Source organism: Diadema antillarum, unplaced genomic scaffold, assembly GCF_040938485.1.
Source record: "Diadema antillarum isolate AM-2024a unplaced genomic scaffold, OU_Dant_1.0 seq00000318_RagTag, whole genome shotgun sequence".
Classification (NCBI taxonomy): domain Eukaryota; kingdom Metazoa; phylum Echinodermata; class Echinoidea; order Diadematoida; family Diadematidae; genus Diadema; species Diadema antillarum.
Genome location: NW_027271337.1, coordinates 728,408 through 750,081, shown reverse-complemented (window position 1 = coordinate 750,081; position 21,674 = coordinate 728,408). Strand labels below are relative to the sequence as shown.

The window sequence follows — 21,674 nt, the reverse complement described above, 5'->3', positions numbered from 1 at the left end:
TATTACTTTAAAGGGATCGTATAGTTTTGGTTGAGACCTAATTTCAGGTTTCTAACATTTTTTGGTGAGATAATGAGAAACCTCTTATGAAACATGAAAGAGCATGTAATTCTATGAGGAATTCAACGTTTATTTGATGAAAATTGGTTTTGAAATGGCTGAGATATCCAAAAAAGAGCGATTCTTATAAAGTGTGGGACCCACACTTTATCATGATCGCTTTGTTTTACTTTGTTTTTGGATGTTTCAGTCATTCCAAACCCGATTTTCATCAAATAAGCTTTGAAATCCTCTTAAAATGGTATGCTCTGTGCTATATCATAAGTGTTTTCTTGGCATCTTGCAAAGACTTAAAAGCCCAGTTTTCATCTCCACCAATACTGTACTATCCCTTTAATCAACTTCTGTTTCTTTTTATCATTTGCAGGTCATGCATACTACACAATAAATAAACAGGATGTGTAAAAGGAGCTCCAGGAATTTCACACTAGAACTCAATGGAGAAGCTTGATCAAGGACATGCAATTGACTATTTCACAGTAGATCATTAAAAAATACGGAAGGCTTTCTGAGACTTTGAGTTCAAGGATTTGTGGAAATCATATAATCCACAGCATGCACTAAATCCTAGAAATCATTTCACAGGGTTCATTGTTTGGGTTCTTGTATGCTGGTATTTGTGAATATAAGTGTGTACGTCACCAATGATGCGTGCAAAGACATCATTCAGGTATCACTTACACAAACACAGCAATTTCTGGGTATTCTATGACATGAATATGCTTTGAAAAATATGAAAACATGCTGTTTAACACTGCATATAAAAGGAGCACTACACAGTAAAAATTTCAGGGCTAGATTCATTTCCTCATTTCAACTGCATTTTTTAAGTCCAACCACAATTCACAAGAGAAAACCTTATTATACATCATCCAGTTACATTTTAATCTTTCATATTGGTATGTTAAAGTAAACGACAGGATAAAGCTGTCAGTGTTGTCTCGTGATAGAGCATAAATCCTGAAATGAAGAACAAATAATTGAATGATGATACTGCATGAGGACTAAATTCAACCATTCAGTTGAGACCTTTCAATATCAAATAAAGTGTGAAGGAATCCTTTGAAATATGATATATGGCGAGTCAGTGCCATGCATTAAAGTAATTAGCAGAACACATCAGTGCAGTTTGAGGAAAATTTGACAATTCATTAAAAGGTAAATGAGTTTTACACCTTTGGTTACATCTGTGTGCCATAAAAGAGGCTATTACAGGCATATATATATATATATATATATATATATATATATATACCAAGCAAAGAGTACTCCTGAAGGATATTCTCTTTACTGACGCAAATTTCTATAGTGTAATGACCTCACAATTGTGAGTTTGTCATTTCTATTTTCTTTTTGATGTGCAAGGTAATGTGCAACCATGAATCATAATTATTGAAATGTCTATTCATAGGAACAAGAATTAAAGAATCAATTAAATGCAAACAAAAATGTTAATAGCATTCACTTCTGTCAATAATGCTATTGATATTGTGAAAAGTGTGGTACCAGGTAAGTTAAACGGTGCATTTCTTAACCAAGTGATATCCATATAATCATGTTCTGATATAACTTTCTAAATACTAACTTTGTCCTAATATGCAAGAATGTTTTACTGAAATTCTGCTTTCATTTGTCCTAATATATTGCAAACAGAGGGTACATTCACAAAGTGTTCCTCAACTTCAAGTTTAAAGGTAACTTCAGTGTACCGTACACAAGTTAGCCAATAGATGATGAAAGAACCACAAAATTTTTCAGGGACTATGCTCTACCAACAAGCCATTGGGGGGGGGGGGGATGAGGGTCCCACTCATAGTCAAGCATTGTGTGGACAAGAGAATCAATGAACTTGACGGTAAGCATGATTTCTCCATGACCCCCAATTCACCTCAGCTTTTGGATTAACCTCCCAAACGTAAATACACTAGCTGGTCCTCATACTGGGGTCATCGCAAAAAACCCAATTTTGTGATTAACTCATCGATTGGGACTCTCACTCGCAGTTTAAATCAGGCAGGAACTTATCATCGATAATTAGCTACCATCCACTATTTGTCATGTGGACGCGCACTGAAGTTAAGGGGGCAAGTTCTTATCATCAAAGTTTACGCGTGAACTTGAAAGTGAGGAACACTTTGTGAACACAACTAGTGTAATATTTTTACTTGATCAAGACTCGACAAGAGGGCAGCTTATCACAAATGTTATTCTATATGTAGGCCAATTATCACATTCTTGCATTCAGAACGTAGATCTTATCATTACTTACAAATGTCACTTCACTAAAATTCTCACCTGTCTCTAGCACTAGTGAGAAGTTGGAAGGCTTCTGCTACAAACACAATCAAATCCTCTCTAGCCTGAATTCCCTATCTGTGATTCTACTTCTATTGAGTGTTACAAATAGGGCCAAAGGCTAAATGAAAGGGCCTTTGCAGATGTAATCCTATTGATACTGACTCTCACAATAGAAGTGTTTGACCAACATCGGGTAAACCCTATCTTATCAAATCCTGAGCGAGACCCTGCACTCTACAACTCGATCCTGAAATCCTATCACTAAATCCCTTTGTTCTCTGACAGAGAGGAAAATCAAATGTGGGCTTTCAACTGTGACGAAAAGATTCTAACCAAACCAAGCAAATTTACTGAGATTGGATCCCCTTTTTATGCCTCCGCCACGAAGTGGCGCCAGGCAGAGGCATTATGTTTTCGCGTTGTCCGTCAGAAGTCCGGTCAGAAGTCAAGGACAATTCTCAATTCCCCAAATACAGGTACCTGCAACTCTTAGACAATTATAGCAAACCAAGTTCAAGGAAAGTGAACATTCAAGATATTTCTGACAAACCTGTCATTTCAATATTTTGTCAGTTTTGTGAAACTGTCATAACACATTGTGAAGACATTGACATTGTACCATACACCTATTGGGAGAATCATGCATTATGGCGGAGGCATCAGTCGCCATAGCGACATTTCTAGTCTCACCTGTGGCCTGGGGATAGCAATATTTGATACATCAATACGTTAATAAGCATTGCAATGATCCTCTGTTGGTTCTGAAGAAACCCGGAAGATCGTTTTCCCAAGGAGTAGAAACCGGTAGCTCTTATCCCCAGGGACCTGGCTGGGCGAGCTCACAGGTGCAATGGTGTAAAGCTGCATATCGCATAACATGGATATTGATGGAACAGGGAGGACGGTCAGTGGTCCCCTCCCTGGATGGAAGGAAGCATCAAGTTTCTCTCCAGCTTCGTCAATAGGGGGCAGCATGTAACTTTTGGAACTGTTACTCATTGGTGATTGTTGCCACAATGTACGGACTACCCAATTACTAGTACTCAGTGTCATAATTATTATAGACAGCATTAATCTGATTAACTCATTGGATATCATGTCAAAAGATAACTGGCAAAAGATTACATGACTTGGGTATAAAAAAAGGGAACTCATATACAACTTTGATATCTCACCACCATAAATAGTGTTTTTATGATGATATCCAAAGACCAAGTACCAACTCCCGAATGAAATTTTGTAAAGAAAACAATACTTTGTCTGAGCGATATATTGCAGAATTCTATTGAACACAACACAAAAACAACATAAACAAGAATATCATCGATGCACATCAAAGCAAAAGCCTGTCACTAATTGCAGTATGCTGACTTCAAGATTTGGTTATTTACACATTTTCAAAAATCTAAGCTTTGAATTCCCATTATAATGTACTATTGTTAAAAGATTTTGAATGAGAAAAAGAGGAAAAAGCCATTTTTATTTTTTTAAGTATATAAGGCCAACAAAAATTAAATCTCTTCACTGATGCTGCAATTGTTGCTATTTTTGAAGATATTGTTAAAATCACATAATTATAATAATCAGATGCATTTTTCTTTCTTGTTCAGCAGCTTTAATCTCAGATACGTCAAGTGGATAAAAATTGGCATATTTATTGTTTTTACATATAAAATCTTCATAATTATGGTTTGTCTCACTTTATAAACAAAACCTTACACTCATAGACACAGTAATAAAAGCTTACCACCTCCGTGGATGTACCAAATTAGTCAAGCATGCGGGCAGCACAAGTTCAACTTTGCAATACTAGTACACATTTTAGGATGAATCTCGTCATTAAAAAACAAACAAACAAACAAAACCATATAGGCCTACTGTATATAGTGTGAGACTTGGGCATGAGGTTGTTAACCCTCTCTGTTACAATGGGTCAAATGTGTACATTTGTCAAATTTAAAACACAAACCAATGGACAGAAAATACACGTGGCACACAAAGGCTTAAGAGAATGAATATAATGATATTCAAAGGAACCACAATTTTTTTCTCTCTTCCTCCCCCCCCCCCCCCCCCCTCCCTTTCTCCCTCTCTCTTTGTACCAAGAACACCTTACTGATATTTTCTCTGCTCCTGGGCATGCCATACTACTGTGAAACACAACATATTCGCGGCACGAAAATTTCACGAATTGGATCCGACGGCCTTTCTTGCAGCATGAAATTTTCGTGAGTTTGCCTCTGGCATCCAAGGCAAGAACTTTAGCGTGCATTTTCATTTCGCAAATGTTGGTGCTCGCGAAATTAAAATACGCGCGAACATTCCTCGTGTTACAGTATTAGGGTGCCATTGGGATGACTCACCATCATATACTATCAATCAACTGCATGGCACCTCTGTAGAAATTATGATATCATAATAATACAATGTATTTCAACTTTGTAACAAACTTAAGGATATGGTAGATGTATTAAAGGTATAATAAAGTTTTGGTTGAGACCTGGCTTCAGGTTTCTAACTTGTTTAAAGAGATCATGATAAACCTCTAATGAGTATTGATTGATTTGATTGATTTTGATTTTATTTCTAAATTTCATTTTCATGCATAAATGAAATACAAAGTCAATTGAATGAACTAATTGAGCACAGTATAATTTGAATCTGACAGTTAAAACAAATAAATGATTAATTCAAATATTAAACTTTTTTTCTGACATAATGCAAAATGGAAATAAACTATTTGGTGCATACATTTGTGCAAACATAAGTACAGTATGTCTATTGTTCAAAGACAAATTAGGCAACTCATGATGTACAGAAATTCAGGAGACCATCATCATAAGCAAACGCTTGACGAGGACAATGGCCTCAGAAATGATTGTGTAAACAATATGTACAATACAACAGTATGTAATATTATAAGAGGAATTCATTGTTTATTTTTGATGGAAAATTGATTGTGAAAAGACTGAGATATCCAAAACAAAGCGATAAACCCTTGTTATTTTTTTTTAGAATCACTTTGTTTTACTTTGTTTTTGGATATCTCAGCCACTTCAAGACCAATTTTTATCAAATAAACTTCGAATTCCTCTTAGAATGGTGTGTTCTGTAACATTTCATAACTGAAGAGTTTGTTCGCAAAAACCAATAAGTCCATTTTTGAAGATTTTGAAGTACGGTCTCTGTCATAAAGTACAAAATAATACCTTTTAAATGATATATTGGTCATTACATATAAAGGTACATTTTTTAAGTTATGGTCAAAAGAAGCAAAATTTTTCTTATTATTCTCACTATTTTTCTTGACCTTTAATCGCAAATATCTCCATCTGGCAAATATGGACTTATAGGTTTTTGCGAACAAACTCTTCAAATGGTTTCTCAATATCTTGCAAAAAATTAAAAGCTCAATCCTCATCAATGCTAGACCGTCTCTTTATAATGAATGCAATTATGATGTTAAATTGCTGTTAAATTATCTTACTATCAACAAGAAATTTGCAACTTTTAGATTCTGTAAAATGTGTTCTTTCATGTATGCTTTGATCTGATTGATTATAAACTGAAGTCAATAAAGTCATCTCAGACAATGATGTAACTTATCACACTAGAAACTCTTCATTTTCTTCCTGATAATCCAAATTAATCATGAAATAGTCTACTATCCTAAGAAAGTCTTCTGACCTCTCATTTCTTTTTATTAGTTTGAAAGAATCACATGCACAATCGAAGGGAACATAAATCACTGGCCTGTGAATCCACAGATGTTTGTGTATCATGCCACTACCATCATGTAGCCTGATGGACACCTGAGGGCGCTATTGACTAGTACAGGATTGAGCTCTTTGTATGAAAGAGCTCTGACTACTACCAGTGACTAGTTCTACAAGTGCTAGGTGTTACAAAAAAAAATATTTCCCACTTTTGATGCTTAATAATTGTTCGAAAACTGTATATCAGATGAAACTGTCATTTATATGAGTAATAGCTGAATATAGTGTACACTTTAGTTGGAGTTGATTTGAATATGAAAACCTATATTGGTTTCATGAAATCCGTGATTAATTTCAAAGTTAGGTTCCAGATTTTGGTCAAATTTTAACCTTCTGTACAAAATCTGAACTTTACACCGGAACTAATGATGTGTATGAGAGTGTGTACTTACAATGACCCTGGACAATGGACCTGGATGCCGCCTGTTCAGATCTCTGCTCAAAGGCACATGAATGTTTTATTAATTATTCACGATGGATTTCCCTGGGCACTGCTAGTCTGAATTCACGGCAAAGGGTGAAATGCATGCACATGAAAAACGTGAGCACATATTGTTTCCATGTGCTTGCATACACCACATTTCAGAATGAATAAAGACTAACCGTAATAGAGGAATTCCTCATGAATAAATAATGGACCATTCCAAACCTAGCCATCTTTCAGGGCCATTGTCTGGGTGTCAACCACACACTCCCATACACACCAATTGACTTCTGTGCAAAGTTGAAGTTTTGTACAGAGAGTTGAAAATAGAGCAAAATCTGAAACCTAACTGAAATTCAATGTTTAATTTAAGGAAACTGAATTACACTGTCATTGTGAAAAATTGCCTCCAACGTTATTGTACACTATTCAGCTAGTGCTCATATTAATGTCAGTGTTATCCGATATATAGTTTTTGAACTATCAAAGATCAAAAGTGGGAAATGTTTTTGTAACACATAGAATTATTGACTAGTATTCACACATTAAAAAAAATGAATAAAAATCAGTCACAAGCCAAAGCTTGCATGCAGCTTAAAGGGATCATATAGTTTTGGGTTGAGACGTAATTTCAGGTTTCTGACATTTTTTGGTGAGATAATGAGAAACCTCTTATGAAATATGGAAGAGCATGTAATTCTATGAGGAATTTAACATTTATTTGATAAAAATTGGTTTTGAAATGGCCAAGATATTCAAAAAGAGCAATTCTAATAAAGTGTGGGACCCACACTTTATTACTATCGCTTTGTTTTACTTTGTTTTTGAATGTTTTAGTCATTCCAAACCCGATTTTCATCAAATAAACTTTGAATTCCTCTTTAAATGGTATGCTCTGTACTATATCATAAGTGTTTTCTTAGTATCTTGCCAAAAGTTAAAAGCCCAATTCTCATCTCTACCAATACTGTACCATCCCTTTAACTTTTTGGCCCAAGTTGGCTACAACCAGACAAAAATGCACATCACAGTAAGTGAATGCTGATAATGTGAAATGCGGCAAGGAAAAAAATTGCATGATGAAAAACGTACACATGATAATTCTGCTTTATCACTGTTATGTTTATGTATTCTATTATGTAATGTATATTTTATTCCAGACCATGTTCTTCAAGTAGTTGGATGTAACAAATAGAATAAATCAGGACAGAAGAAAAAGGTTTCATCTAAATTGGTTTTAAAAAAAATGTTTTTAAAAAAGGAGAGTTGTGAAAATTTGAATTCTTAAAAGCGACCAATACATTTTGGCAGAAACTGACCAGATTTGATATAAAAGTCAAATTGCATATACTGGACATTATGCATTGATGAATATAGAAACAAACTCTTTATGAGCAAAGAAGATGTGTGCTGAAAAGTGCAATCTGTTGATATAATTTTCAAACGTAGGTCAGTATGGGTACCGACATCTTCAAATTCATGGATTTCTTTTTTTTTTCTTTTCTTTTTTAACAAGTCACCACAAAACGAAAAATCCATAAATCTAAGAACCTAGTTTAATAAGCTTTACCGTGTATGTGTACATACTAAACACATTTTAATGTTTGGCAGGCACTTTGTATGCATCAATTGTTTCTACTTAAGGTTGGGCACAAGCATCAGGCTAGCGTAGGGCAAGAGGTCTGATTGCCTGAAAAATCTTTTTCATGAAAATATAGTTAATGTGAAAATATTACTTTTCTTCTCACCTACCACCCGCACTTAATTTGAAGGGCAAAAAAAAAAAAAAAAAAAAAAAAAAAAAAAAAAAAAAAAAACGCCTTCAAGTCCGGTGATGTGTAGCCGATTTAGTTTTCCAGCAGACTTTTTAATAGTACTGGGACAAAGGAATTACAAAGAACGAACATCTCCGCCAATTTTACACTGCTATTCTATGATTCGTTTGAAGTTCGTTGACGCAACCTGGTATGTTCCATTAAGACTGGTGTATTGCGATGTGATGTGCTGCTAGAATGAGATATACATGTATTATGCTTTGACTACTTTTTTAGAACAAAAATAGCGTATAGATTCTATTCAAAATACGAACATAAAAGAGTGTTGTGGTTGAACCAATTTAATCAAATAAATGACTTTAACTAAGGACTTCTTTTTGGTCCCTCCCACCCGTCCCTCTATCACCCCCCCTCTCTTTCAGGTGGACAACGCACAGGGGACAACGATGTCGAGATTGGGCGTGAACATTTAATGCACGCGTTTTATGCGAACTCGTCCCGTAAGCATTCGATGCTCACACACTGTACACCAGCAGCGAGATACATACAGCGCGCGCGAATGTCTAGCTAGCTACTAGTAGTTAGTAGCTGGCGAATCACGTCACACTGGCACACCGACCACGTGCATATAACGCTAACGAGCAAAAGCGACAAGCTGTGTATGTGAAGGACGCGGTAAGATATCGGTTTCACTAAATTTTCATTGGTTTGAACATGCTAATTGATGTTTTGTATTATTTACTGGGTTGTCTCTTTTCCTCTGATGTGTGATTCGGAGTAAGCATATTAACTTGCTCTTTGTCTGACATAGATTCTACTCCTAAAACGCATCAGTTCGAAAGCAGCATGGTCATGCCGCATGCCATGGCTGGGCCTGGCATGGAATGGTGTGGTGTGGTTGGCAATACATGAAGCAACAATCACTTCCTTGTGTGTGTGTGCAATAGCCGTAGTGTATAGACTAGTGTTGGTATCCTACGCAAAATAAAGGCGGGTAGTTCTGCATACTTCTCTAAATATATTTTAAGACAAGCATAAAAGCAGGTTTTCAAAGGGAGTAAGTTTACAACCCCTTTTGTGCGTACTGTACTGTCCTGCAGGCGTTGTCGTTGAATTTAGTAGATATCTAGGCCTACAGCACGAACAGGAAATTGGAAAGGCCATCTAACGTTAGATCTATATTATATCATGTAACGTTAGCTGATCGTCACTTGACAATGCTTGACGTAGAAGAACATGCGCGTGTGTACGTTAGACAGAAAGATCTGCTGTCCAGAGGAGTCTTATTATTTTTTTTAACGTTATCGCTATTCATAAAGCCAGACACAGTCTCCGTGGAACATATCCCCGAAGACCCAATCCAGACCGCTCTTTCGGTCAACAGCTGGTCAAGCGCGTGTGGTACAGTGTCAGTGACAGTGTGTCTGATCAGTGATACAGGTGTGATACGATGATGCTGGCGCAGATGTGGTGGAAAGAAGGCTTGGCGAAAAAGAGGTTGGAAAGAAATTTATACAAAATATGTAATTTATGCACTTGTCAATGTAATGCACTTGTCAATGTAATGACGCACCCCACTACCCCCGGACATGGGTGCGTCATGGTCATTTTTTGACTGACCACACGGGGTTTTTGACGGACACCACAGTCACTTTTTTGACGGACATAACGCTGCAAGTGACGAACACCACAGTCACTTTTTTGACGGACAACACGTTGAAAGTGACGCACACCTCGGTCACTTTTGTGACGGACATCCTAGGTACATTTGACGCACCCCCGTAAATACTGAAACGATTTTTGCATACGTTTTATTCGAGCAATTTCATTTTCTTTTGGTTCGTACACATAATTTGTAAAAGTTTCGGCAAGTTTCCCTTACCATGTAAGCACCGTATTGTCATTCACCGTACATCACGCTGCTGCTACGATATTCCGAACAGTAGTACATTATTGTATGTATTCTGTGCATGCAATCCATACATGACAATCACATGTTCCCATGTGTGCAGAATGCGCTGTGTGTGCGCGGCCATTGCTAGTGCGGTGGATGCATACTGCTGCAGCGCAGGTAGGTACACACCACGCCACGGCATTCATATTCCCGCTCGAGTACTGCGTAACTACAGCCTAGTCGCGGTACGTTGAGATCTTATTCGCACAGCTAACAGCGTCGCGCGCGCGTCTGGCCAGCTGGTCGGGCTATCCCGCGAGCACTAGCATGCGGCAGGCAGTTCTTCTGCTGCCGTTTCGACAGAAAAGACTGAACTAAGTTGGTACATCGCTGATCAGTCCCTGGTTTGAGATTGAGTATGCATGATTTCATGGGTTTGTTGGAGGGAAAATGTAAGGAGAAAGGATGGCTTTTAAATTCTTTGCTTGCCAGATTCTGGCAAGCATTTTTTCCTCTTATTCCAAAACGCTTCCCGACTTTGATTTTCACTTGCCGCGGGAAAGCGCTCACTGTAATTTCACTCGCGGTACGTGTATCCGGGACGCGTTTTTTGTAGCGTGCAAAAATGCGTGCAGTTTTCCATAGCCAAGTAACGTACCATGACGCACTCCTCGGTTCAAAATAATGCGTGTTATTTTCCATAGCCAAGTGACGTACCATGACGCACACCTCGGTCAAAATTTTGACCGACATTGATGGGATTTTGACGCACCCCTCGGTCAAAAATTTGACGGACAAAGCTGGTAAAATGACGAACACCTGGGTCACAAATTTGACGGACCAAACGAGGAAATGACGCACCCATGTCCGGGGGTAGTGGGGTGAGTCATTACATTGACAAGTGCATAATGACTCACCCCACTACCCCCGGACATGGGTGCGTCATTTCCTCGTTTGGTCCATCAAATTTGTGACCCAGGTGTGCGTCATTTTACCAGCTATGTCCGTCAAATTTTTGACCGAGAGGTGTGTCAAAATCCCATCATTGTCGTCAAATTTTTGACCGAGGGGTGCGTCATGGTACGTCACTTGGCTATGGAAAATAACGCGCATTATTCTGAACCGAGGGGTGCGTCATGATATGCACTTGGCTATGGAAAACTGCACGCATTTTTGCACGCTACCAGTACCGGATACACGTACGTACCGCAAGTGAATTTACAGTGAGCGCTTTCCCGCGGCAAGTGAAAATCAAAGTCGGGAAGCGTTTTGGAGTAGGCCTAAGAGGGAAAAATGCTTGCTCGAATCTGGCAAGCAAATGATTTAAAAGCCACCCTTTCTCCTCACATTTTCTTTCCAACAAACTCATGAAATCACGCATACTCAATCTCAAGCCAGACGGACTGTTTAGCGATATAACGATTTCAACCTCACAGTACTAAATAGTAAAATCAAAGATCGTATACGGAATTCCGTATACGATCTTTGGTATACCGTTGCGTGGTGCGTACTGCGCATACCTGCCGCAGCAGTATAGTAGCAGGCAAGTCGAGTGTTAGTGGTGCGCGACTCGCTCGCTAACGCTGTCATGGCTGTGCAATTCGCAAGTGAGCAGCGTGCTCGTTATTCCTCATCGAACGTACATCGTCCATGTGTTGCATTCAACCGGACTAGAAATGGCCGCGCACATACAGCGCATCTGCAGACAAGTCATGGCCAGGTGACTGGATTGCATGCACACATTCGGAATATCGTAGCAGCAGAGTGATGTATGGTGAATGACGGTACGGTGCTTACAGGGCCAGGGTAAGGGAAACTTGCAGAAACTTTGACAAATTGTGTTTACGAACCGAAAGAAAATGAAATTGTGTGAATAAAGCGTATGCAAAAATCCTTTCAGTATTTACGGGGTGCGTCAAATGTACCGAGGATGTCCGTCAAGAAAGTGACCTAGGTGTTCGTCAAAAACCCCATGTTGTCCGTCAAAAAAGTGACTGTGGTGTTCGTCAAAAACCCCGTGTGGTCCGTCAAAAAGTGACTGTGGGGGTGCGTCAAAAACCCCGTGTGGTCAGTCAAAAAATGACCATGACGCACCCATGTCTGGAGGTAGTGGGGTGCGTCATTACATTGACAAGTGCATTATATGAGAGCATGGTAACCCGGGATGCGTGCATCTCTGCGCAATAATGAAGTTCTGCATAGAAAATGCTCAAACTGCGACCAGCCCCATCCAACGCGTAGCGTAGTGGGGTTGCGCATTGTAGCATTCAAATCATGACAGGAGCAGTATCGCGGATAAATATCAACTTAAAATCGAAATATTTCTTCAATTTGATTTTTTGAAGACAACGTTACAGGTGAAGTTGAAGTGTTGACAACAGATAGCGTGCATGTACATGTAGTTTGGCTCTGCGAATAGTCCCTCTCTGTTCTGTCAAGAGGAACCTGGGAGAGCTACACTGAATTGATGGCCAGCGCATGCGCACACATCACATGCGCACAAATTTCAAATCCATTGACCAGATAAGTTGTCTGTGTGCGCATTTGCTGGCCATCAATTCAGTGTTGGAATCCTGCGCAATGATATTCACATGCTTTTCGCGCGAAATGCGCAAAAATTTCAACACCGTGAAAATTTCCACTTTTACAGTATCAGTGCATTAATGAAAATTGAATTAAATGAAATGAAATCAGTTTGGTAATAAAATATTAGGCTACAATGAGTCCTCTGTGATGATTCGATGACGAGGCTGATTACAGCAACCCGTTTTCTCTGGACTTGTGAGTGGCATGTCTTATGTTGCTCGTTCGTCCCTACGAAATCAGGCGTTCGCTGTTCTCGACTGATGTCAGATTCGAGGCATTTGTCTGAGAGGAGGTAGAGCATGTATCATCATTTACGTGAGATTGGTAAGAGGAAGTCTACATACCTGTGATTAACCTTGTCAATAGTAAAGAAGAAGAAGAAATTTGCATTGATGACACTTGCTCACATTGTGTGAATTAGTGTGCAGAAGCAGAGTTTCACCCAAAAGAAGAATTTGGTGAAATGAGCCATTCACCGCAAACCATTTGTTGCCGGGTTATCCACGAGTCCTAACACTCATTGTTGCCAGTGGGCACATGAGTGGAAGAAATGTCAGCTGATAGTGCACATTTTCTCTACATGCATAAATCCCATTAGAGATGCAAGCTGTGGTTAATGTGCACTTCATTCATTGTGCTAAAAGTTACTATTTTGCTTTCTCTTTTTATTTACCTCAGATGAAGCAGCAAATCTATTGGGACACATCTGCCAGTATAATTCAGCAAACATTCTCAAGCAGGTGAGGAAAGGCAAGAGACAGAGGGCCTTCACAAGGGATTTGAGAGTTCAGAGTTCAATCTGATTACAGGTGTTTTTACTCTGCCCAGAGGGGCCTGAAGCTATTGTTCAGACTTACAGTTTAATGCATTTTAGACTTTTTTTAAAAGTAAGTTTAAGATTCGCATCAGAAGTTTTGTCACTTATTTCCGCTAGCAATGGTGACTGATGGGGAAGGGGGTTGTAGCTTCATAACTGTCAAGACAATATTAATGCTGTTTTTTGTGTACAAACCTATGGAGAGTTGTAAAGTGATGACATCATAGTATCTTCCAGCTTGCATCTTATTGTTCCAGCCAATAGCACTACAAGCACAAAATGTGAAACAGTTAATTCCATATTTGTAGGAATTTCTCCCCTTCTTGTCTTTAAAAAAGAAAAAAAAATTCAAAGCTAACATGAGCATAGTGTGGAATTACTACGTTGTTAGGGCCATGACAATGTCCTCGGTGACGATTTTGATGACGAGGCTGAAGACAACACTCTGTTGCCATGGCAATGTCGGTGCCGTGTGTCTTATGCGGCGCTGAAGTGCGTTGCCCTGGCAGCATGCAAGTGCTGTCGCTTTGTGATGCCAGTTTCGAGGCATTTGTCTGAGAGGACTATGTCATAGCAGCTATTCAGTTTGTTTAGTGTCTGTATCTGTGGGTGTGGGTGTTTGTTTAGCATTGCATTATAAATGCTATTAAAATAAATAGATAATTCAATTTGATGCAGTATTCTCTTTTCTGTGGCATTCACTTGATTTGACACCATGTTCGCAAGGACTTGAAATTTTTTTGTACTAAGTTGAATGATATTGTGAATATTGAAATAATCCGAATATGCCCTCATCAGGGATTACTCAGTTGTAAGAAAACAGGTGTCACATGGGCGGACTTAAATAATACTCAATCACACTCGTGCCATTCACTTTAATGTACAATTTAATAAACCATTTGTAGAATATTTACAAGGCTGAAATCAAGGAGTTGTGACCAACAAAAAATGCAAAATCAAAATTCTGAGTGAGATAAATTAAATTACAATACTCTTATATTCGACAACCATGTAAACGGGACCCTGCCTTGGTCCGGTTCCACTTGTAATTTTGGCTTGACACTTGTTCAGAATAATTATAACAGCTTCACTATCAATTCGTTGTCCCTGCTATCTGCTATCAAGCGCAACACTATTTGGTTCACACCACCGTAGTGCTGATCCTGAGATGACCAGCCTGCACGCACGACGGTTTACCGCGGTTATAACACTTGTCTTCAATTACACTGCTTCCGTTTACCTCCGGGTTCTGTGCTAACCCGCAATTATCATGAAGTGTATAACTACCAATATTCGAATTATGTGCACATTATTTTCATCTTTTTACCAATTTAACCTGACCTTCATCTCTCTACTTCAGCGACACTTCCACGTCATAACCAATCATATCTACAGGGTGTCATGCACCCGCCAGGTTCATCGCTCACCTGCGTTGTCCACAGAGTCACCTTAAGTGTCAAACTATTCGCTTCCAGAACATAACTGATTCGTGGGTGGAGCGTCCTTGTATGCGAGGTTGCTGTTCCAGCTCCAAAGTCTCGCGAGGGACTCGCGCTCCGTATTCATTGGCGTCCAAAGTTCTCCCTAGCGAGGGGCGGGCACAGTCGCTCTGCTGCGAATGCGTCGGCCTGGGAGTAGATTCGACCTCGGCCTCGGCGCCATCTACAAAATTATTTAAATGCAACACATACCAATGGGGTGTGTTCTAACCACACACACAAAAAGATTATCAGCTTAAAATCCTGACATCACAGCGAAAATGTAAGAACTGCATTATCATCCGATTAACATACAAAATTCACATAATGAAATGTTTCAAACATTGGAAATATAACAGTGCATAGCTTATCAAACATCACCGCATCGTTTTCAAAAACTGTACACCATTATAATATACTTTATCACTTATTCACGGGGTTCTCCGGGGCTATATGTGGTGCCCTGAAACACATTCACATCCTCTTACACGACAAAGCAGAAATCAAATCGCAATTTAACTTACCAATGACCGGTGTAATATAACCAAAATGCCTCTTCTTCTTGGCTACTGGAAGGCTGCAAAGGCTGTTGGAATATGCCTTCTGGCAGCAAAACAAAATCTGAACTCAAATCAGCCAGTATACAGGCTGACGGTAAGGTGGACGGACGGCTCCTGGCCGCAAACGAAATTGGGCTTAGACACAAAATTATCTTGCCAACTGGCGCCTGGGTGTGGCAGGTTGGTTTTCTGCCATCACGGAGCTAACTCAATGTTCTCTCGGTGAAATCAAAATGGTGTCTGCCACGAAAAGATCCAACTCTCCTGTTAAATTGCTACTCGACTACGACACTCCTTTTCGAGGCATTTGGAATATTTGATACAACTAAAAGGACTTGAACGAAAACACCTATACAGCACTCTCCCGGAACTGGAGCTATTTCCTGTCTTCTCTTTCTACATTAATTGTCATGCAAAAATAAATGAACTCCTCTCGGTCATCGATGGCGCGACTTGTAAAACATTTACACCTGTCCTATCACTTTCTCTCTCTCGCTCTCGCTTTCTCTCTCGCTCCCTCACTCGCACTCTTTGTCTCGTTATCCCTACCCGTAAACATGTTTGTCTAGTTGAATGACCGATAGGTGATGTACATGAAACAACCTGGAAATGCATTTTCAATGTGACATTTCACTCCCCCTTTCGAAAAATGCATTTCATAATTAAAAGAAATTACTTATAACACTATCTTTCTCTCTACAGCCGGCTTAGTAGGTCTGCGCCAACATTCTCGCTGCCGCGGATAGCTTCCACACGGAATCTGTAGGGTTGCAAAGCCAGAATCCAACGCATTAGCCTCCCATTTGCAGGGCTAGCCTTGTTCATGTACACTAGTGGGTGGTGGTCGGTTTCTAGCACAAATTGTCTGCCGTACACGTATGGTTCGAACTTCTTTACTGCCCAAACTACAGCTAAGCACTCACGTTCTATGGTTGAGTATGCTTGTTCTCGTCGAAGCAGTTTTCGGCTCGCGTAGGAGACTGGAAATCGTTCGTCTTGGTGTGTTTGGAGGAGGACTGCTCCTAGTCCAACGTTGGAGGCGTCTGTCCTGAGGATGAAGTCCTGTGACAAATCTGGCAAATGAAGGATAGGGGGGTTAGAAAGTTTTTCCTTCAGTGTTGTGAAGGCCTGCTCTTGGCTCGTTTCCCATTTTACCTTGTTTGGTTCAGCATTTCTGGTCCTGTCTGTGAGTGGTGCGGCGACGGCGGCGTAGTTCGGGATGAACTTCCGGTAGTAGTTCGCCATACCTAGGAAGGATCTGAGCTCTCGTTTGGTCTGAGGCTGACTTACCTCTTGGATGGCTTTGAGTTTTTCAGGGCGGGGTCTTACCTGTCCGTGTTCGATCACATGTCCTAGGAATTCGACGCTTGTCTGTCCGATGAAGCACTTACTTGGTCTAGCAGTGAGCTTTGCGGCTCGTAGTCGCCTGAAGAGTTCTGTGAGTGTACGTAGGTGTTCTTCCCACGTGGTCGAATAGATGAGGATGTCGTCGATGTAGTTCACCGTTCCTCCGAGTCGGTCTAGCAGTCTCCTCATCAGTCGACTGAAGGAGGCGGGAGCGTTCACTAAGCCGAAGGGCATCATTGTGAACTGAAAGAGACCATCGGGGGTAAGAAAAGCGGTTAGTGGTTTGGATTCGGCAGCCATGGGTACCTGCCAGTATCCTTTGCTGAGATCTATTTTGGTGAAGAACTTTGCATGGGCGACTTTTGTGAAGAGTTCATCTTGATCTGGTATGGGTTCAGCATCAAATACAGTCACTTTATTGAGTTTTCTGAAGTCTACACAAAACCGGTTGCTGCCATCGGGCTTTTTAACCAGTACTATGGGGGAGGCAATGGGGCTTTCTGATGGCTCAATTACTCCGAGCGATAGCATGGTTTTTACCTCTTCTCTGACTGTGTCTCTAAGAGAGTGGGGAATGGGATATGGTTTACTCTTCAGGTGTTCATTTCCTTTGAGTTTGATGTGGTGTTCGCCTAACGTGGTTCGACCGGGAAGATCAGACAGGACGTCTTTGTACTCGTTGAGGAGTTCGTTGACCTGTTCTTTCTGTGGGGAGGAAAGGGCTGAGTTAATTGAGACATCGTCGAGTGACTCTTTCGCCTGAAATGGGAAAGGCTGTAGGAGAGATGTGTTAGTTAGTGGTTGCTGCGTTTCTTCCTCATCATTTTGCTCTTCGCATTCGATCACGGCGGTACAAGCAGCTTCGGCATCTGAAATAGAGGGAACATCATTTCTAGCGTGATACTTTTTCAGAAGATTGATGTGGAACACCTTTGGTTTCCCGTTGAGGTCGATCCTGTAGTCCATGGAGCTGATTTTGGAGATCACGTCAAAGGGGCCCTTCCATTGTAGAAGGAGCTTATTCCTGTCAGTTGGTAGGAGTAGGAGTACCTTGTCTCCGACTTGTAGCTCCCTGTGTTTTGCCTTCTGATTGTAGTATTTTGCATACCTGTTTGCTGATTTCTGAAGTTGAGTGTGGGCGTTGCGGCATGTCTCGTCGATCCTGTTTCGGAGATCAAGTACATAGTGGTAAGTAGACTTGGTCTCACCTGTTTCGGCTTCTCCTGTCCAGAGTTCTCTCAGGATGTCGAGGGGTCCGCGTACCTTCCGGCCGTAAAGAAGCTCGAACGGGGAGAACCCCATGTTCTCTTGTGGTGCTTCTCTCACTGCAAATAGAAGGGGAGTAATGTACCTGTCCCAGTCTTTTGGGTTTTCAGCGCACATACGTTTCAACATTTGTTTTAGAGTGCCATTGAAGCGCTCAACTAGTCCATTCGCGGCAGGGTGATATGGGGATGTAGTGAAGTGTTTGATGGAGAGTAATTTGCTTACCTCTTTCATGAGATCAGATGTGAACTGAGTCCCTTGATCGGTCAGCATTTCCTTGGGGATTCCGACTCTGGTGAAGATGCTCACTAGGGCTTCTGCAACTCTTTCTGTCTCGATGCTTGGGAGTGGGATTGCCTCGGGGTACCTAGTAGCAACATCAATAACGGTAAGTATGTACCTATTTTTCTGGTCAGTCATTGGGTGTATTGGTCCAACTATGTCTACAGCAATGCGTTCGAAGGGGACTTCGATGAGCGGCATTTTTCCGAGTGAGACCTTGGTTACACGACCTTTTGATAGTGTACGTTGGCAGACGTCACACGATCTACAGTACCTGGTAATGTCAGAGTTCATACCGGGCCAAAAGAAATTGGTAAGTATCTTTTCTGTTGTCTTTTTGGTACCTTGATGCCCTCCGAGTATATTTTCATGGGCTGTTTGCATAACCTGTTTGCGGTATTGTTTTGGTACTACCACTTGTGTGATTGTTGTGTCGGGGTCCATTTGGGGAGAGTGGAATGAGCGATACAGCATTCCGTCTTTGTAAAAGAAGGAAGAGAGACCGTTATTGCGACTTACCTTCTCTGAACGAGTATCGGCGAGTTCTCGCAGGCGGTGTAATGTTTCATCCTTCTGTTGTGCCTCTTTGAGAGCTGTTGGAGTCACGATATCTTCCATTGGGTGTGGGGTTCTGAGAGGACGAAATGGCTTACCGTCTCGTTGAGCCTGGGCTCTCGTCTGTACTGCGCCGACAGGCATTGGTGTAGCCGTCCAGTCAGGATCTGGGTTGTCTGGTTCTCTTACTCCGGGTAGGTTACCTAAAATCAGGTCATAGAGTGGAGTTTTCATGCACAATGCGTTAACTTTTCCTACGTAGAAGGGAGTGTCTACATCTATTCTAGCGACGGGGAGAGTTTTCACTGTGCCGTCAATCAGCACGCAAGTACTTTCTTCACCTGTCATTTGGGTTGGCTGGACAAGATCTTGTTTAATGACAGCTCCGCTGCAGCCGCTGTCTCTGAGAACAGAAATTTGATTGTTATTGACTAGTCCGTTAGTAACTGGCATTTGTCTGACCACATGTTCTTTGGTGCATGCTGCACTCATCAACGGCAAGGAGTGTCCACATTTGAATTGGATATGGTCTGTGGTGGATTCTAGCTTGGGGGCATTGAGTGGCATCCGAACCATCATACAAGAAGCCTCAATTTTGACCTTTGTGTTAGTGCAAGCTGGACATTGACAGGGAGTATGTGGATTTGGTTCTACCTGATCGGGTTCCAATGAAGCCAGGTTGTGTTCCGAGATAGGGGGGTTTCCTTGCTCTGGATCCTGGGCGAGGACTAGACCTGCCGATTTCATGGGGGAGAAAGGACAATAGTTAGCAATGTGACCTGGTTTGTGGCATATGAAACACGTTCTGCCTCTGTTTCCCTGTTTTGTACAATCACGGGCAAGGTGACCGTGTTGGTGGCAGTTGTAACATTTGGGTTGAGATGGGGGCCTATTTCCTGAAATGTTATTTGGAGGGATTTTACCTTCAGGTCTGGTGTTGCTCCGTGGCATCTGTCCCACGTGTGTCTGGATGTTCCTTTGTGCCGGTGGGGGTGGTTTGAAGGTGCCTCCTCTGGCGTCTAAGTACTGCTCAGCTAGTTTCACCACGTCCTTCGAAGTCTCGGGCTGCCGTTCCTTCAGGAAGATGGCCAGCTCTCGATGACACCCACTGATGAGCTGCTCCCGGAGGAGTAGATCTGCCAGCTCCTCGAAGGTGTGCTCTATACCAGAGAGGCTTACCCACCTGCTCAAGTAGTTCTCTAGTCGGTTTGCATACTGGGATGCCGTTTCTCCTGTTGTCGGTTTGCCTGAAAAAAACTTGGAGCGAAATCCTTCTGCAGTGAGCTGAAAGGATTTCAAGAGTGCATGTTTCAAAGTGTCATAATCATTGGATTCCGCACTTGACAATCTAGAGTGAACATCAAGAGCCTTACCTGTAAGCAGTGTGCTTAAGTTGAGTGCCCAGTCTGTAGTTGGCCAGTTTTGATTTTTGGCATATCGTTCGAACCGCTGTAGATAGGCATCTATGTTATCTTTGTCTTCCTGAAATAGAGGCAATTTTGGAGATCGAGCTTTGCACCCATTAGAACTTGATTCGCTTTTGGTTTGCTTTTCACGCGCTATCGCCAATTGTAGCTCGGCTGTTTCTCTTTCCTGTCGCCTTAACTCTAACATGTCCGCTCTTTCCTCTCTGAGTCTCTTTTGCTCGTCTGTAACAAACTGCCTAAGCTCCTCTCCACTGAATCCGAACTTTTCTCCAATTTCAGTTAACTTAGCTAGCTCCATTCTGAATCACCTGAGCACTTATAATACAAAATGTATTCAGATCAGTTCAGATCATGTCCACAATGAATATACAACGGTGCACCTATAGATAGTACATACATAGATACATACATAGATAGTACATACATACAAATGTAGAGGAAACAAAAAAATTCACAAGTTTTCCTCAACCTTTTTCTTTACTCTGTTTTCTCCGTTTATATACCCATGTGACTTCGAATGGCACGAGTTATACTCCCGGACTTGCCCCCAGAAAATGTCACATGGGCGGACTTAAATAATACTCAATCACACTCGTGCCATTCACTTTAATGTACAATTTAATAAACCATTTGTAGAATATTTACAAGGCTGAAATCAAGGAGTTGTGACCAACAAAAAATGCAAAATCAAAATTCTGAGTGAGATAAATTAAATTACAATACTCTTATATTCGACAACCATGTAAACGGGACCCTGCCTTGGTCCGGTTCCACTTGTAATTTTGGCTTGACACTTGTTCAGAATAATTATAACAGCTTCACTATCAATTCGTTGTCCCTGCTATCTGCTATCAAGCGCAACACTATTTGGTTCACACCACCGTAGTGCTGATCCTGAGATGACCAGCCTGCACGCACGACGGTTTACCGCGGTTATAACACTTGTCTTCAATTACACTGCTTCCGTTTACCTCCGGGTTCTGTGCTAACCCGCAATTATCATGAAGTGTATAACTACCAATATTCGAATTATGTGCACATTATTTTCATCTTTTTACCAATTTAACCTGACCTTCATCTCTCTACTTCAGCGACACTTCCACGTCATAACCAATCATATCTACAGGGT

At 41.0% G+C, this 21,674-nt stretch overlaps 1 protein-coding gene across 1 annotated transcript; it reads right to left on the bottom strand.

Annotated features, from left to right (window-relative positions):
- Positions 1 to 18,519: 18,519 nt before the first annotated feature.
- On the bottom strand, positions 18,520 to 20,843 carry LOC139730497 (uncharacterized). Its single transcript, XM_071641337.1, has 2 exons — positions 19,083 to 20,843; positions 18,520 to 18,648 (listed from the first exon to the last, which is right to left on the bottom strand). Exons 1-2 carry the CDS (start codon positions 20,841 to 20,843, stop codon positions 18,520 to 18,522), a joined length of 1,890 nt encoding a protein of 629 aa, XP_071497438.1.
- Between the last annotated feature and the right edge of the window lie 831 nt (positions 20,844 to 21,674).

Bases quoted from the DNA above. Each gene is read 5' to 3' on its own strand.
- LOC139730497 (XM_071641337.1), bottom strand. From the start codon at position 20,843: ATGGAGCTAGCTAAGTTAACTGAAATTGGAGAAAAGTTCGGATTCAGT. The intron at 18,649-19,082 runs GTAAGTCGCAAT...TGTTGCTACTAG, and splicing joins CCGATACTCGTTCAGAGAAG to GTACCCCGAGGCAATCCCAC.